Raw genomic sequence first — 18,554 nt, forward strand, 5'->3', positions numbered from 1 at the left:
AAAATACATTTGATTACATTACTTGATTATTAATTTGAGATGAACACACTGGCAGATGTTATGAGAAATTTGCATTTTATAACCAATACCTGACAGTTTTATACCGTCACTGTCTGTACTTTGCAATTCATTTATCTTGAGCATGCATTAGATAGCAGTGCCTCCAAGCATTGTATCATCCATGATCCAAGCATTGTATCATCCAAGATCCTATCAAGTGTCACCTTCATTCACTATTTACAATTGTGCTTCATTTTTCCAATTTGTTATCCAAGTGCATAACTGATGTAATAGCTGAGCATGAATAAAAACAGGCTATGCATTAGGAAATATTTAATTTATACATAATCTTTATTGCAGAACATGCAATCAGTCAAATCCCCACCACACGATTCATCAAAACAGGAGTAATAATAACAGGAACAAATAAGTGTGTCTACTAGTCATTCACATCACTGCAGTTCTTTTAACACCAGCTGGCAGCACTCGCCCACCTTAGGTGGGTCTGAGACTGAGGTGTACTTGGAAATCTGGGAGTTGACGCCCAGGGAGCGGGCCAGGTCTTGGGCCGTCTGGTCCGAGGCCAGAGTGGTTCCCAGGGCCACCAGTAATCTGAACACGGCCTCCTTGTCCACCACCGACTCCAGGGCAGTGCTGGCAACAGATAAGCACTGGGCCTTAGCTTCCAGGTCAGGGCCGCCAGGCTGGCTGTGCAGGCAGCCGGCGTAGTTGAGCAGCAGAGTGGCCAAGGCAATCTGGATGTTCTTGTTGCAGACAGAGGCCAGGTCGGCGGCACGCGACAGCACGGTCTCGCGCTGCGACATGAGGAGCGCCCGGCCGTGCCTGCCGCTGAAGCAGTTGCACAGAGTCCGTAGCGCCAGCATCTGGTTGGCGGGCCGCCCCTGCGGTCTCATCAGGCTCAGCAGGTGGTTGCACAGCTGGACGCCCTCCGCCTCGCCACACAGGCGCTCGTTGACCTGTGGGTGCCGCACCGCCAGCCTCAGAATGTCCAGGACCGGAAACACAATGTCTAAAGTCCAGAGGAGGAAAGAGCAAAAGAATGATGAGAAAAGTTCTGCGCAATGTGAAATGTGATGTCATTTCATTGTGATCCTTAGTTTGTTTCTGTGGTTGATACCAGTTTTATTTTTAGTTAACTGAATAAAACTATTGCTTTAATAAAGATTTATAAGGGTATAATTGTGTAAGTACAGTAAGTGAAATAAGTGAAGCATCCCAAATAGAAAATCCAGTGATCTTTGCCTTTGTTTCACATGGATCTTGTTTGACAATTCACAAATGTATGAGCCTCTGAAATATCGTCAAGGAACGTGTTTTTTCTTCAAGTTATCTTTTTGGATTTCAATCTTCCAAATTCCCTGGGGCATTATCCTGTCTATAGTACACGTAGCAGTGGTGTGCCATTGGCCAACAGGTGTACGTACCTTCAGGCCAGTGCGCGGCCTTCCACAGAAGGTTGATTTGCTGGAGGGTAGGGAGCTGCTCAAAGCTCTGCCCGCACACACACGCCAGCAGCCTCTCCAGGCCGTCCAGCAGCTCCTCAGACAGCTTGTGCTCCTGTGGGGCTCCGTTGTTCAGCTCCTTCAGCTTGGCTGGGGAAGGGCACAGACCATGGGACAATTAAAACCCATTAGTTATTACTTTAACCATTATTTTATGGCAACAGATATACAAGCTCACAGCGAGCTTGTAGATCTGCCATTTTTGAAGAATCTTGAACGTTTGTGCAAGTCTTTGAATATATTGACCCAATTCTATAAATGTCTTTTGAAAAATCTATGTTTCTATCATCAGTGGTTCTCAAACCTTTTCATGTCAAGGACCCCCCAAAATTATAGGTATTTAGCCACAGACCCCCCATCTCAAAATATGTTGGCACTGTGCTGTGAGCTTGTATATCTGCTATTTTTCAATGGCTAAAGCACAAAATAATTCCAGGTCTTAATGGGTTAAGACTTTCTGAACCAGGTGAGTTCTGAACAATCACCTCTACATACATAGTGCAACAAACACACGTAAATACGTATATATTATAGTCAAAAGGTGTAATATGTCATCATGTAATCAAAGCCATAGTAAAAAGGAAATGCAAACCTAGGATCTGTGTAGGGTTGGCTTGTTCAAACGTCACTCCATCCATCTTAGGGAAGTAGATGTTTGTTGAGGTCTGTCTTGAGCCGGCTGAGGAGTAGGCACCTCCACCTGGGATGAATGGGGTACAAAAAGTACAGTGATAGAAGTACTCATGTTTGACATGTAAAAGTATAAATACCCTATTCAAATTTTACTTGTGTAAAAGTACAGAAATATTGGCATCAAAAAGTATCAAAAGTAAAAGTATTCATTATGCAGAAGGTCCATTTCACAAGTTTTCAAATGTATACAAATTTCACCTGTAAACGGATCGGCCACGCCTCCAGGAAACCCTGTAGTTGTACCCGACCCTGGGATGTACCGACCAGAGCCTGAGAGAAAAGATACAGATCCAAAATACAGGGGTCACCAATATGTCCGTAAAAGGACAAATGTGTCTGTGGTAAGACGCGAGTTTTCTTTTTTTCTTTTTAAACACCATTATAATTTTGATTATAAGACCCAATTACTGAAAATCTCTTCAGAATATGTATGACACTGATTTACTACAACACTATGGCACATTAGGAGAGTCCACTAGTACTAGTGGTTCACAAATGTTTTATTTACTTAACTCTAAGAGTGTACAAATGGACCTTTACGGGTCCATTCGGTTCCATTTGTACACTCAAAAAGCAAAAATGTCCACCACAAGCCAGCATGAAGACAACAAATACAATGTCAGCTCACACTTGCTTTATCATTGAATGAATTGAAATGCAGAAAACATCACAAGACCTAATTTAACACAGCTACCTGTGAAGGGATCCGCGTTCACACTTGCCCTGTTGTCAGCTGCACCAGGGATATAGCGACCGGACCCTTTAAATTAAGAGAACAAAACTGGTGTGGGTAAACAGCAGAAAGACATGATGAGAAATAAAACATGACATTTATGTACAAAAAAAAATAATAATAACAACATTAAGAGCAGCGGTTACAAGAAAGTTTATGATACAATGTTTGATAGTACAGTGTTTGAGCCCGAGGTCCAATGATTTATCTTCTGTGCAAGCTCTATGGCTTCTCCCCATCAACTTTGTGACTGCTTGTCTCAGTAAAGCAATAGAGTATAACAGTGTGGCCTCTGTCCAAGTTTAAGCTATAAAATAGGCAGTGGATATGTAGTTTGTGAATGAAGATCAGTGGTGAAGCTGCGCCATTTTGCCAAATGGAAATACTTCACCAATACCAACAACAGTGCTTCAAAAGAACATAAACGTAAATAAGAGATTCCCTGGATTTTTTGAGTGGTGCAAACCGCTCCTACGTTTCACTCTGTCTGTATTAGTATGAAATGTATTAGTGCGGATCTCCATGTATGGAGATCTGTATATAAAGTAACTGACATCACGGACAGAACAGCCCATACAAGGAGATATGCACTGTAGTGTTTGTGCCGCTCACTTCACAGAGAGTGAGATCTTTTTAAACATGCATAGATTTTCAACTCTCACCCAAATGTCACTCTTTCAGTCTGTCATGGTCATCAGAGGTACTTCTGTTTTAATGACCGTAATATGCACGCAATGGCATGTGACCGGTTTACTTTTGACACTCCCTGTAACGGCATGGCGGCCAGCTCAGAGGAGCCACTGTCACTTTGCTAGGGTGTTTTTTTTTTTTTTACCAGTGAATGGGTCAGCAATGCCAGGTCGGGCAGGTTCCAGCACATGTCCTTTAGTGTTCTCTATGATGAAGTTGGCAACTTGGTCCAGGAAGGCGGGACTGAGGTCGTTCTTCTGCAGGAAGTTATGCGCCGTCAGCCAGGGATCCTCTGCGCAATTATAAGGGAGCTTCATGGAGGGCCCTCCCTCGTTCACTTCAATGGTGAAGACAAAGTCGTACTCCTAAGGAGAGACCAGGGTTCAGTCTATGGGAGGCCAGCCAGGTTAAACACGCACACACATCTTGGAATAATGCCAAGATTGAACGACTTGGAATTGGACTCTGCCCTACAACACAGCACCATCTGTGTGACTTGTAACCCTAATAGTTAAATGCTTAGTTTGCATTGATTGCAATTAAAGCATTGCCCTTTTGACAAGAAGAGGCAAAATAGTAGTACAATTATCTAAAAAGCGGGGTTAGATTCCAAATGTGTGCACACAGCACTGTCTACTTAACTCTTTCCCAAACCTTAGAACCTTTCATCAATATTAAAAAAAAGAAAATAATCTGAAAGGTATAAAATAAAACTTGAAGCTAGTAGATCGGCTATTTTCACTTGTTTGAGTCGTAGGCAAATAACTTATTTCTCTTTTGGGTCTTGAGCTAAGACGTTTGGGAACCACTGGTCTACTTGGAGCTAAGCTAGTAACAACCAACAGTCCATACCTTCCCCTCATACATCACACTCTTTGACGTCTGCTGGTTGGAGCCTCCGACCACATCTCCGATCTTCATCCACCGACTGTCACTGGCGCTCCACTGGTATGCCTCCACCTTCTCTCCGTCTTTAATCAGACGTGTCTGGCCATCACGATTTCCTTAAGAGAAATGTTAAGAGTGAACAAACCAGTTGTTCACATACCAGTATCAGAAAATCTGCCGATACTGCCTAAAATGCTGGTACAGTAGGGTCTGTAACTTAAGTACAGAGTGAAAGGTCAAGTTGTATTGACGGTTCAAGTGGTTAAATATCCGAAAATACAAATTGACATTAATCCAAAATACACTGACGATTGTGCTGTCAAACAATGAAACTATATGGAATCTATGAAAAGGTTGTGGGGGTCCCTGCTTCATCTCTCTCAACTAAGGGGTCCTTGGCCAGAAAACGTTGAAGAAACCTGCTGTAGATAATAGCAAGACCTTTTTTATTAGTAGCAATGATTTGGGGAACAATATCAAAGCACACTTTTTACCAGTCAAATCCTCTCATCACCTGGCTCATCGAGGTGTTCCCTGCCAGGCAGGTCTTCAACTTTGATGTCTCCCAAGTCACCCGTCTTTGGGTCGATGGTGGTTTTGGAGAGCTCATCCTCGAAGGCTTGCAGGTCCTGTGGACTGGCCACGCGGTCCTCCACCTCTGTAAACACACGGATGATGCCGTCACTGTGGAGAAAGGAGCACCGACAAGGTTAGGAGCAGGACAAATGTTCTCCATCATTCAGCATACAACATCAAGCAGAAGAACCGTAGGCCAGGGGTCTTCAACGTTTTCAGGCCAAGGACCCCCAAGGACTCCAGCTCTGCTAGTGCTATCGTCTAAACAACAAGTGGGTGGGAGGAAGGAAGGCTGAAGAAGGAAAGGCCATGAGAGTCACTTCTGTTTCATGTCAGAGCAGCCACGAGCCACCGATGGACGAGCGGTGACCAGGGAAGGTTAGACGATCGCCGATTTTCGGATCAAAATCATTTATTCCGGTTTTAATGACAAAGTCCGGGAAAGTACGGCGCGGCTGAGACTCCTTGCTCAGATGTCCAATATTATTATGGTTTTAACATTAAGGGGCTCCCCGTGGCTTGGAAAGGGTTAATATAAAAAAGAAGAAAAACATTTCTATAACTCTAAGATTATGAGGACCCCCTGTAGTAACTCTGAGGACCCCCTAGGGGTCCCGGACCCCCTGTTGAAGACCCTTGCCTTAGGCAGTAGGAAGACATCCATTCTGCCCCATAGAGCCAAAGCAGTAAATAGTGTTACTTAGAAATGTAACGTCAATCTTTATCTCTCATCCATTGCCAGTAAAGCAGTAGTCTCGTGTGGCCAGACCACAATTTTCAAAATGCTTCCGGTCATAGTCTGGAGAACGGAGGAGGGAAAAGCGGAAGCACCGCCTCCCCCCACTTTCGCTTCGTCTTTTTTCCAGAAATGGAAATAAAAATGAAACGTTAAAATATTTTAAAATATATTTTCGTGAATGGAAATGACGAACAGATGCCATCTTCCTACGCCGGATTTCGGGAGGATCAGTTCCAGACTCTATATAGCATTCGGAGATTGTGGAATAGTTGTCTGGCTACACGAGACTAGCAAAGAGGTAACAGGATACCATTTCGCAATAATACTGTCTATAAATGTGTCCTTACTCCATAGTCAAGTTAGTTGTGTCATTAATAATAGTCTTCCAGCACGTCCCTTGCCTCTAAGCATTAGTGTATTTTGAGGCAGTACTTCCACTTTCACTTCCGTGACCTAATTGTTAACATTATTGAAGCTTTCACTGCATTCCCAATGCTGATCCTTGCTGTAAGCAATGTTGCAGAGCTCCATTGCCTTAAAGGTAAACCGTGTGGATCACCATTGCTAGGTGTAAAATGAGGTGTGAAACAATCTGTAATTATAGATGTAAAAAAACAAAACAGATCAAATATTTAATGTATACAGACTGGGATCCATTATTTACCTGGCACCGACGGCTATGTCCCCATTGGGCAAGACACAGCAACACCACACCGACTGAGCTGGAAGACGAATGGTCTGGGAGCATTCCCCTTTCCTCCATATCCTCACTGTTCTGTCCTCTCCTGTGCTCACAAAGTCTGGGATGGAAGAAGCGAGGCAGTCAGTCTACAGTTAAGAGTCAGTCAAAAAGGTCAGAGCAGCAGTTCAATACTGGGTCAAAAGCTTAGGCCTCGAGTCGACCAGACAGGATATAGAGCATCGCAGCGGAAGTGGTTTACTGGTGCCACTTAAAAATCGTCATTCATTTTCCCCATAGACTTTTACAAAAATATTTATAACAATTATGTTAAGCCTAGAACCAAGCCATCCAGGATGGCAGTGAATCATGACCATACAACATTTGTTTCTATGAAAAGAACATTTTGAAAATCGCTAAACAAAGGGTAGTTATTAAATGTAGTATATCAAATAATTTAATATTAAAATATATTATCACATAGGATCAAAGGTTTTATGGTCATGATTCACTGCCATCCTGGATGGCTTGGTTCTAGCCTAGGCTTAACATAATTGTTATAAATATTTTTGTAAAAGTCTATGGGGAAAATGAATTACGATTTTTAAGTGGCACCAGTAAACCACTTCCGCTGCGGTGGTCTATACCTACATGTATTAGCTGTTTTGTATTGCAGGACACCAAGCGCATTTCTCACAATTCTATGATATTCATAAATATTGTGCTGTACTAATGCTGTACTTGCTGTACACCATTTAAAATGTCCCTGGTGGACTGGCCTATGTTGTTCAAACAACCACTGGATATCTGAATACCAGAAGAGAACACCAAACACTACATTCAGCCCACCATGTCTCCCCAGTATCTTTGAAATTCTAGGTTCTTGAAAAAGTTCCAATTCCCTTGGGGTGAAAACACTACAATGCATAAGCATACTGGGTCCACACAGCATGCTTGAGTCCTCTGGTCTAAATTAAGAGCTCAATTTAACATGCTTTTTATAGAAAGTGTTTTGGAAACCTTACATAACCCCCGGATGACCCAGATATATTTTTTCTTATGAGAGTTCCACAGTTTGTGGTGCTGTTCAGTGTTCACCAGGCCTAGAGTTTCGCAATTTTAGGGGCAAGGCCACTTGGCCTTTGGTGCTGTCCATTTTTTGAGGGCACAGAGGCCAAATGCCAGGACAGGAAGGCCATCAAATAAAACAAGATTTTAGTCCATTGAAAGAATTTTTTGATTTTAAGGGTTAGGGATGATATCTGCAGTCGAAAAGATAAATGATGGTATTTACAATCTGATCCATGCTCAACCAATCAAAGTCACTGGATTGGTTTAAAGATGGGGACTCAGGGGGTTAATATTTCAGAATCTCAACAAAAGACACTTGTGTCTACATGACAAGAAAGAGACACTGGTGTCTACATGACAAGAAAGAGACGCCGGTGTCTACTGTCTACATATTGACAAGACAGAGACAGTGGTGCAGTCAGCTGGGGCATTAAGGCCACTGTGGCCTCAGGTCATGCCATTGGTTTGAGGGGCACAAGGCCACACTGAGGGGCAACGGCGGCCATGGCCTTCATGGCCTCCATGAAATTCCTGCCCTGGTGTTCACACTGTATTTATTTCATAGATGCACAGAGGAATTAACCAGTCAACCATCACCTCTTTTGAACTCTTTGAAACGGTCAGGCTGTTTAACCTTTGACAAGTGTTCATTGTCAACACTGGCACAGTTAAGCCGCTGTATTTACTGGCTCGCCTTCTTCATGCACTCTGAATCCAAACAAATCACCACGTTTGATCGAGTTGGGGCTTTACACTGTTACCACCTTGTGTATCCAAAACGAGACTGGAAAAATTGTTTGCCGTTTCGGTTTCCACAAGATTCTCTGAGTCTACACTGCACTGCACAGCACCTTAAGACCTGGAACCACTTTAACCATTATTTTGTGCTTTATTAAAAAATATATATAGATATACAGGCTCACAGAAGCTGCGAATAAAACTGCTATTTTTGAAAAATCTAGATTTCTTTGCTAATCTTTGAATACCGGTATATATTTTTTGAAGCGGACATTTGTAACACAAATATTTGCTTCTGGGGGGTCCCTGATACATAATATTTTGAGATGGGGGTCGGCGGGCAAATACATATAAGTCTAGGGGTCCTTGACATGAAAAGGTTTGAGAACCACTGACAGATTTTTTTTTTTTTTTTTTCAAAAATCTTAGAAGGATTTAGAAGATTAATAGAATTGGGTAAAAAAATATTCAAAGACTAGCAGATCTACAAGCTCTCAGCGCGGAACTCAGTGCTGCGCTGTGAGCTTCTATATCTACCATTTCTTTAAAGGATAAAGCATAAAATAACGCAGAAGATGTCCTTCCACCTTGCCAATGGTATGAAATGGTATGGGCGTGGTCACCTTGGTTTTGGTCAGATCTCAAGGTTGTGTGATCTTGTGAGTTGCTGAATGCTTTATTTATTATTTTCTTGTTTTGTTTATTCAGGATTTCAGGGCATACATTAAATAAATATGCACTTACATTTTGTGTGAAACCCCCGTGTGTTGCTGAATGCTGCCACAGAGACAGTCTCTAACCATGTACATCTTCTCCTAATTTATGTGTCTGAAAAATGCCATTTTAGTGTGAACGTTTAAGCAACCCGTTATAATCTGTGGTCACGTTCACTTCTCCTATTGGAATTAATAGACTCTCCACCTGCTTCTAGTCTTCACCCATCGTGACACAGATACAGGAAATTAATCGAAGTTGCGGTGAATCGGTTTAATCACGGCTGTTTCTTGGGAGCCTACATCGCTAATAGAAATGTTCTTAAAGAAACAGATCCCCATTAACTGGATCATAACTATTACATTGTGGTGTGTGTATGTAGGTATATACATATATAAAATATACAGCACACACACACACACACACACATATATATATAATATTTCTTTTAAGTCACGCAACATATAATTCACTCTAGGCGGAAATACGTTTGTAAACGGAGGTCTGCCAGCCATGAGATTGTGTGCAGAGATTTGTGATTCAACTTCGCTACAGCACTGAAGATGGCCTTGGAACTTCCTGGACTGATTGAATAAAATGTCTTATAATGGTTGAGGAAACACAGGCCTGCTTGAGTGATCAGGTTTATACAATGTAGGCCCCTAAACATACTGCAAGAAGCTGCTCTTTCTTGAGATGAGCTGAGCTTGCACACCTTGCATTCTAGACTAAGACAGAAGAAAGACTCGCTCATCGTCTTCAAAAGCAAAATAAAACTGGAAAACACCTTGCATCCTACCAGACACATTGGCTGGCCCATTTATAAGTCTGTAGTCGTGATGGACGACCGGCTTGGGGATGGCATACATGCAATGAAAACAGCCAATCGTGGAGGGGGAAATTAACATATTAGTGTGATTCCTTTATGAGTAATACTATGCGGTATCCTCCGGATCGAGACAAAAGAGTTTGCAATATGCAGTGGACTGGAGGTGGAGGGATATGTTCAGAATGTTCAACTGAACTAGGACACAATGCTTTAAACAAAAGCATACAGATCTTTGAACTACCATCAAAGATTAACTGTCCTTTGTAATTTCACATGTAATTGTATTACTGATTAATTTAAGGGCCTTGGGAGGGTTTTTGAATGTTACAGCTGGGGAAATTATTGAGCCACCGAAGCCATCTCATGAGTCCAAATCTGTCTGATCCGGGTGTAGTATTATCTTTTGTATCGTTTCCATTTCCCTGTTGTGGATGCAACATGACATCCTTAATTCTCCCAGTAACTGGGCAGCCCCGCTGGCCTGGTGGTCAAGGCGCAGACCACATACTAGGCTATGATGCCTGCTGGTGTCGCTGGTTCGATTCCCGATCCGGACGACCTTTGCCGCGTGTCATTCCCCATCTCTCTCCCCATTTCCTGTCGGTCTGCTGTCCTGTCAAATAAAGGCATAAAAAGCCCCAAAAAAAAACAAATCTTTAAAAGAAAAATCTCCCAGGAACTCACCCTGGCTGTTGGGGAAGACGGCCATGCTGTAGATGAAGTTGGTATGTCCGTAATACACCTGTACGCATTCTCCCGTTATGAGCCACCTCCTTATACTGGCATCACTGCCACAAGAGAAGAACTCCGCGTCGCTGATCACAGCCAGGCCTCTTACATATCCTTCATGGCCTGAGAAGAAGGAACACAAAGACGTTGTAGTCAACGACTTTGCGGCTCGAGCATCAATCATTACATAATTCACCAGTTATTATAGCGATAAGCGAATAGCTATTTCTGAATCACAAACCTTTATTTGTAAATCTGTTTTAACACTTGGGGAGCCAAACTCGTTCAGGGACGAGATTTGGCCACTAGATGTCACCCTGCCACAGGAAGTTATATCGTCGAGGGACGAGTCAACAAATAGTTAACTTTTCGAGACCGCAGCTTCCCTTTGCATGCCCTGAATCCATTACGTCACCCAGCCAGGGCAGGAAGCCCCCTGTCTCTCCCCACACGGAAGGATTTTACATGGCTTTAGATTCTACTTTGAAACATAAGAACGGCTTTTTCTCAGAATGAGGTAAAAACAGCCCCATGGAGGCAGAGAGCTGATTGTTTTCACGGCGACACTTTACCGCGAATTTACCGCGATTTTTTTACCGCGAGTTTCGCGAGCGTTTGTAAACAGATGGAGTACCTCCTCAATCTTCTCTGGACACGCACGTGCACACGCACGAAGCTTGCGGGGCTCATCAAAACATAACGTAAGTCAATGGTGGCACCAGCAACAGCTATAAATGTTATAAACCTTGGCCGCCCATGTGTTAATGTGAATTTGCTGATTATTAATGGTGGATAAGATATTGTTTAGACAGATGCTAAGATCGTGGTTTACCTGGTATGAAAGTTTCTTGAGGCACTACGCGGTTCACTGCATTCTATGTAAAATGTGATTATTTACGTAGCTTTTTTTCTCCCTGGATAAGCCCAAATTGTCAGTTTAACTGGAAAGTCCATATAACAATATGTGGCTGCATTCATATTGTTGCTCCATCATTTGCTGAACTATTTCTGTTCAATTGTGTCAAGTGTTTAATGACCCAAACTCCACATAGCTGTGGGTGGACACAGTCTGCTATTTCTTTTAATGGCTACATGGAAAGCAGGAATTAGAGCATTGAGAGAAAATATAAACCTTGAGCCAGCCATTAACCTTTTATAATAATGAACACAACTTGTCATGCATGTCAAACAGTGTACGTGCACACACATCATAGTTAACTTTGTTAGGAGTACACAGCAGAACAATGTTTGGGACATTAGGCCGGACTATCCCAGCAGACAGTAATCTACTCTGCCTGCAGCCTATCTGTGTTCACATGATGTTCTCAGCGGTTGCTATGACGCCGCCATAATAAGCCCTCCTCCAAGTCCCTGGAAGCCAGGACTAGGGCTGTCACAATTATTACATAATCGTCTAATCGTGATTATTTGACATTATCGCAATTATTTTGTCATAATCGTCATAATCGTGAATGTTGAAAAATTTCAGAAATAGTGGAAATAGCAGATCTACAAGCTCACAACATCGCGACGCGTTGTAGATCGGCTATTTCCACTATCAATGTTATTTTTTAAGTAGTAAGTTGTCAAATATGTCATTAATTTCTTTGTGTATTTAGGTTATGTGTCATATCTGCCATGTGCAACTTCAAAGCCTAAAAGCCAAACAGAAATGTAATTGTCAATGACAAAAACACAATTAAATCGTTAATCGCCAATTATTTGAGTGACAATTAATCGTCATGTAAAATGTCATATCGTGACAGCCCTAGCCAGGACTCCCTCTCACACTACTTCAGTAATATGCCAAGATTCTAAAAAAAATCCAGAACTGAGTCACCAAGGCTTTGATCTCTTGGTATCCATTCCATCGTCACCAGTAAAGCCAAACTTCTGGCAACCACCTGATTGAAGATCTTTGCACACTGCTGCGTTTTTTCTGGCCGAATATCGGAGTGAATTTCGGAGCACGTGAATACAAAAATCAACCTCACGTTATGTCAATCACGTTTGCACACTGCCGCCTGTTTCGTATTTATTTTCGGACCAGGGTTGATTTTTTCCGATTTTCGCAACTGTTACTACTGAGTCCTTTGCTCTCGCTCTTTTCTCTCTCTCCTTGGCCTGAAAAATGCTTCCGAGGATTTCAGATTTCCAAAACGCAACGAAAGCATGCAGTGCAGTGTGCAACCAGCTTTGAGTCCCATGAATGTCTGTCACAAGATGTCCACTGAGTACCTGGTTGACCTCAACGAGCCAAGGCCCACAAAACCCTTGACAGCCAAACTACGGCTATAACTGGACTCACCTGCTAATGATCCTGACCTCCAAAATCTGTTCGCCCTGCCTGGCTAAGATCTTTCCAAATGAACGTGAGGTCAGTGAGTGCATGTCCACAGCATTACATTGATGTAGGATTAGTTAATTAGAAGTCTAAGCACTTTTCCTTTTTTTTTTCATAAGGAATACAGGCATTCATCAATGGTATATTGCATGGTCCTAATCTATTAATTCACAGATAAAGTAGATTATCTATTTTCGTTCCTTGATTAGATTGCTTCTTCCGATTACCTATCATTATAGAACTCACAATTTAGTGCAGAAGTAGAATCATTCAATAAACAAGTTACTCAAAAACAAATCTATCTTAAGTCCCTCAAACAGCATGATAACCAAAAAGCAGAGTTGTTGCTTCAACCATGACCAATAATACCACCCTCACCTGTATAGGTCTTCTCACAGCGACCGGCTTTCCAAAGCTTGATGGTTTTATCTGCCGATCCAGACAGCATAAGGCCTTGTTCGGGTAGAATGACCACCGCCCATACTGCTGCCTCGTGACCCTGGCAAGGTTAAAATCCTACTATTAGCATCACACACACTCTTGTCAAGGAGACGGGTCACTGAAAACACTCAAAACAGGTCACTGAAATGTGAACAACTGCAGTGGCAATACCTGCAACGTCATCATGCACTTCTCATTGAGCCAGACTTTGGCTGTCGTGTCCCAAGAGCCACTTAGTAGTGTCCCAAACTTCCCAGAGGATAGCGTGCAAACTGTGGATAGGACAGTGATTGTTCACATGAATGAAATCCTGTCAATGCTGATGACAAATAATGCACTGTACGTACATCAGAAAGAGGTGTGAGAGAGGGAAGGTCTATACTACAGCACTGGTTCCCAAACACTGGGTGGGGACACATTTTTATGGGTCCCTTAATTTTGTTTCCAACATTTAGTTTTTAATTGTTTTTTCAACAAAAATATAAAAACATTCCCCAAAAAAGCAAACATTTTCATTATAAAAATCTATAAAAATCAATGATTCAGTAAATTCCTGAATGAATAAAATACAAATTTAAGCAGATCTACAAGCTCACAACGCTGCACGAAGCAAGAACTTGTAAGCTTGTATATCTGCTGTTTTCACTAGTTTTGGTCCCGGGCAAAGGTCTAATTTCTCGGGGGCTAAAACGTCTACAGAAAAGTACTACATATAAAGGTGGGCCCAAGAAAACACTGCCTTTACCTGTGTTTTTGTGGCCCTTGAGGGTGAACAGGGGTTGCGGACTGTCCAGTGAGAAAACACAGATATTATGGTCGTGTCCACCTGTGGCAACAAGTCCTCGGGGATACGTCTCACTCGGTGCGATGAAACATACACAGGACACGTAATTGGAATGGCCGCCCATGCAGTGCATCTCTGTGAAACCTGTTTCCGGGCTGCAGGGGTGAGAGGAATCATTTACAGAAACATGGTCACATCCACCGATCAGTATTTATTTATATCCCACGATTTTTGTAACTCATTCTTTTCACACGCCACACGGTGTCAATAATCTAATGTAATCCTGGGCGCTACACTCCCTCTGCCAACCTGGGGAGACAACAGACTGACCTCATGCTTCCTTCTAAGCATGAGGTGTCCAAGCCGCTTCTTTCCACCTGACAGGGGGGAGTTTCCCCGGTTGGACGTAGCGCGTAGAATGAATACGTTATTCCAACCACTTCCTTTCCTCTCCATCAGGCGCCCCAGCTGACCAGGGAGAGGCAGTATAGAGAGAGACCAGGATTACTGCATGTTTTTTGTGAGGGTACCTACCCTAGGGGACACAGGGAGAACATGCAAACTCCACACCGAAAGGCCCTTTTGGCAACCCCACCTAGGGTGTGGGTACTGATGGCACGGAGGAGAGAACACTGATCAGTATTAATCCTATTCCTACCCTATGTATATTGTAGCTAATTCACACTCTTTCACAGTTCACACAGCATTGTCGTTCAGGACTGAATTTCTGACCTATTATACAACAGTGTATTGCAAATTTGACATGTTTGGACCATGCCATTATAATAAATGTGTTGTCCCGGTTAAACAATTTGTAATTCTGAGTGTGTCTGTATATATACAAAATGTCACCAGGTCCATTTTGTGACTTTTTATTACACTCTCAGGGTTATTGAATGACTACTACATGGCTGATGCCTTGGCACAGGTTTAGCTGTTAGGAAATGAATGAATGACAAAGCTAATTTTGTGTAACAGCCTAGCTAGCAACCTAACCAACAGCTACTGTATAGCTGCAAGTGTCTTTGATACATCTCATACTGGTATCATAGTTTGCGTGCACAAGCCCTCTTACACCCTTCACCCAATCATTGTGACACAAAACAAAGACAACACAAATCAGATCATTTATTAAGCTTTAAGCTACTGCTGCTGTTAGCCTAGCCCAGTGGTTCTCTGTGGGTTCCTTTATGGGGGTCTACATTGACTCATACAAGTCTGTAACTCTGACAGGGTACAAATGGAACCAAATGAACCCGACAGGGTTCATTTGGTTCCATTTGTACACTGTCAGAGTTAAGGGGGAGACCTTGAAATTGGACAGTTTGAGAGCTTTAGCACTAGCATTAGCCTAGCCGGCTAGCTTTCTACCTTGAGTTGGGAACCCAGAGTCTTCCGGTCCGGTCTCTGGAGACAGAAACAAAAGCTCCTTCTGGGAAGAGCGCCGTGGCGACCCCCCTGACGTCCATCTCATGTCCCGGGATGGAACAGCTCAGTTTGTACTTTGAGTTCGGCGATGCCATTATTGTTATGTTGTTTTATTACTGCCAACAGTAGTGCTTGTTGTTGTTGGAGTAGCGTGGGCTGTCAACCTAAAATAAAAACCGGCTAGCTACTGTGTTAGCGGAAGTTGAATGACGTAGTAGCTGCCGAGAATTATATATTATAATTATAAAAAATAAAAAATAGTTTGCTCTCATTTAAAGATGACAGAAATGTATATTGTATCGAATTAAATTATTTAAATGTAATTTATTTAACCGAAATGCAGATAACGATGCATTGTTTTTAAGAGCTCCTCGGTGTGTTGCCTTTATTTGACCACTAGGTGTCAGCGCTGAGCAAGTGTCAGAGACTCCAGAGTCTTACATCCCATAGCCCGGAGGAACGGCTAGTTGGGCGTGAACAAAATGTGATTATTATTAATATTATTATGTATTAATTATTACACCGGTCAATTATCGATTTAATGTCCGGTGTAATAACACAATAACAATAATAATATTAAATTAATGTAAAACGGACATTTGAGCCTTGACTAGCTGTGTCAAAAGTAGCAACTTTTAGATATTATTTTGGTAAGATAAAATAATAATATAATAATAATGCATATGACTTGTGGACAGGACCATAAGCATTGAGACAGCTGTCTCAATACAAAATTTACCCTTACAAGTCGGGTCCATTTGGTTCCATTTGTACACTGTCAGAGTTAAAGGGAAAGCTTGAAATTTGCATGTTAAATTACATCATACGAATACATGCTGGGTAGAGTGAACGGAATGGGAAAAATGAAAGAGATATGTGATAGATGTTTGATGTATATGAACCTTTAAAATGGGTTTCTACCTTTATTTCTTTGTATTTTTTTATATTTCTGTTTGGAATATCTTGGACTGACTATGTATTTTTTATTTTTAGGTTGTATTGCAACATAACCACATTTTGTATTGTTAAGAAAAATAAAAATAAAACATTTTTATTACAAAAAAAAAGAGAAACACTGCGTTGAACTTGAGAAAACCCAAAGCAGAGCAGTGGTTTGGTTTCTTTAAAGCCCAGCGTCCCTCCAGGCTATGGCATCCTGTGCAGTGTGTTACTGCACTGCGCTCTTCATGCACAGCAACCGGCGGAGCAGGGTCCTCCTCCTTACTAACCGCCTCCTCCTCCACCCACCTTATCATCCACCACGCATCCATGATCCAGATGAGGAAGCTACGGTGTTCATCACACCCGCCGCTGTGTGTTGGGCTTTGAATAAAACAAGTATGTATGGTATTTTGTATCGTTTCGGTTTCATTTCATTCATCGAATCGCGGCAATAATCCGCGCCCCCGTAATTACAATGATTAATATTTAACCTTGTTACATTAGCTTAGAGATTGTAGATAGGCAACACAACGTCAACAACAGTATAGCTTGCTAACCCAGAAGCAGTGGATCTTATCCAGTGAGTGATGGATTTGTGTAACCTACTTTTCCCAAGCTATACATTTGTATTATATTATCTCTCAACCCCCCTGTCTTTGCATCTGTTGTTGTTTACTAAGTGAAGCCAGGTATGTGGTCTGTGATGAACCTACAGTAGCCTGTGTATGTATGAATGAACTGCACTAGCAGAGATATTATTAAAGGTGAAATCAGTGAAGTTGCCGCCCTGGGCAGCAGGGTGGGTCAGTGTCAGGGTGTACGTGCTACTTGACAGATAGATAATATGAACACAAAACATACCTGACATACCAGTTATAGAAGGCATATGCTGTGCCCCAGGCATACACCCTGAAAGAACAGGATTGTGCAATCCATTTAAGTTGGTTGAATGACTTCCACTGCAGGACCCACACACACACACACACACACACACACACACACACACACACACACACACACACACACACACACACACAGATATTATCACTGCCAATTGCAATCACATAGCCTAAGATGACTATATTGTATTGACCTTTAATTAATATTCATGAATGAGTTAAAAGTCCTTGCCAGTTTCATTTTTAATAAACATGATTGTTGTACTATGTATACGTTATTACCTATACCAGGGGTCTTCAACGTTCTCAGGCCAAGGAGGACCCCTTAGATGAGAGAGATGACGCAGGGACCCTCTCTACATATTGTATAAATGCGGTATGCAGATTTCCATCGACTAGTTTGACAGCACTGTCATCAGTCTATGTTGGATTCGTGTTAATGTTTTATTTTTTCTTCAGACATTTAGCCACTTCAATCGTCGATACGTAGTAAACTTGACCTTTCACACTGTACTTGGTCTGCTCTTTTTGACCTCCAAACCTCTTTGCTGAAAATAGCCGATCTACAAGCTCTCAACGCCTCGCGCTGCAAGGCTTTGAGAGCTTCTAGGTCTGCTATTTTTTACCTATACCCTAAACTTGGAGGGATGAGCCACACAGACTGCTGAGGTAATATCAAATAGGGATGGGTATAGTTAGGGTTTTCCAGTTCTGCTTATTGGTTCTGGTTCTGCTTTCGGTTCCGGTTCCAAAATTATAAATAAATATTTGACCCCTTATTATTTTAAATATTCATTCTTCTAAGCCTTAGTCAATCCCTGCAGGCAAAAGTTCCTCTTTCTTGAACACCCCTGTGATTTTGTAATGGCCCAGGCCAGTACTATTTCCCCATGTGTCTCTCTATATCACAGCATGCAATCAGTGTGCATGGTGATTGCAACCGTAGGTCGCATTTAGTATGAAAACCTGCAGATCATGTCTGTCGGTCACTGCCTCATGTCATGGCGAGGTCACTTCTCGTCCTAAGGGCGTCTTACTGGTCTGTCATGCTTGTACTTTTCTCCTACCTCACGTTTTAGCATTAAACAACCCACAAATATTATTTAGCATCCAG

At 42.2% G+C, this 18,554-nt stretch overlaps 1 protein-coding gene across 1 annotated transcript; it reads right to left on the reverse strand.

The window, feature by feature from the left end:
• Positions 1-425: 425 nt before the first annotated feature.
• plaa (phospholipase A2-activating protein) lies at positions 426-15,750 on the reverse strand. The gene is made up of 14 exons (XM_080741842.1): positions 15,543-15,750; positions 14,133-14,326; positions 13,559-13,659; positions 13,325-13,445; positions 10,558-10,725; positions 6,507-6,642; positions 5,042-5,211; positions 4,492-4,643; positions 3,785-4,004; positions 2,911-2,976; positions 2,415-2,486; positions 2,116-2,223; positions 1,446-1,613; positions 426-1,030 (listed from the first exon to the last, which is right to left on the reverse strand). Exons 1-14 carry the CDS (start codon positions 15,692-15,694, stop codon positions 453-455), a joined length of 2,406 nt encoding a protein of 801 aa, XP_080597968.1. The 5' UTR covers positions 15,695-15,750; the 3' UTR covers positions 426-452.
• Positions 15,751-18,554: the final 2,804 nt, after the last annotated feature.

This window comes from Nannobrachium achirus (genome assembly GCF_963921795.1).
Source record: "Nannobrachium achirus genome assembly, chromosome: 14".
In the NCBI taxonomy this organism is placed as follows: Eukaryota; Metazoa; Chordata; class Actinopteri; order Myctophiformes; family Myctophidae; genus Nannobrachium; species Nannobrachium achirus.

What these genes read in the sequence shown, in the direction of transcription:
- plaa (XM_080741842.1), bottom strand. Translation starts at nt 15,694, where the DNA reads ATGGCATCGCCGAACTCAAAGTACAAACTGAGCTGTTCCATCCCGGGA. An exon ending in GACATAGCCGTCGGTGCCAG is followed by an intron (nt 5,212 to 6,506) that starts GTAAATAATGGA and finishes CTTTCTCCACAG; the next exon opens with TGACGGCATCATCCGTGTGT. An exon ending in GGAACACCTCGATGAGCCAG is followed by an intron (nt 4,644 to 5,041) that starts GTGATGAGAGGA and finishes ATTTCTCTTAAG; the next exon opens with GAAATCGTGATGGCCAGACA.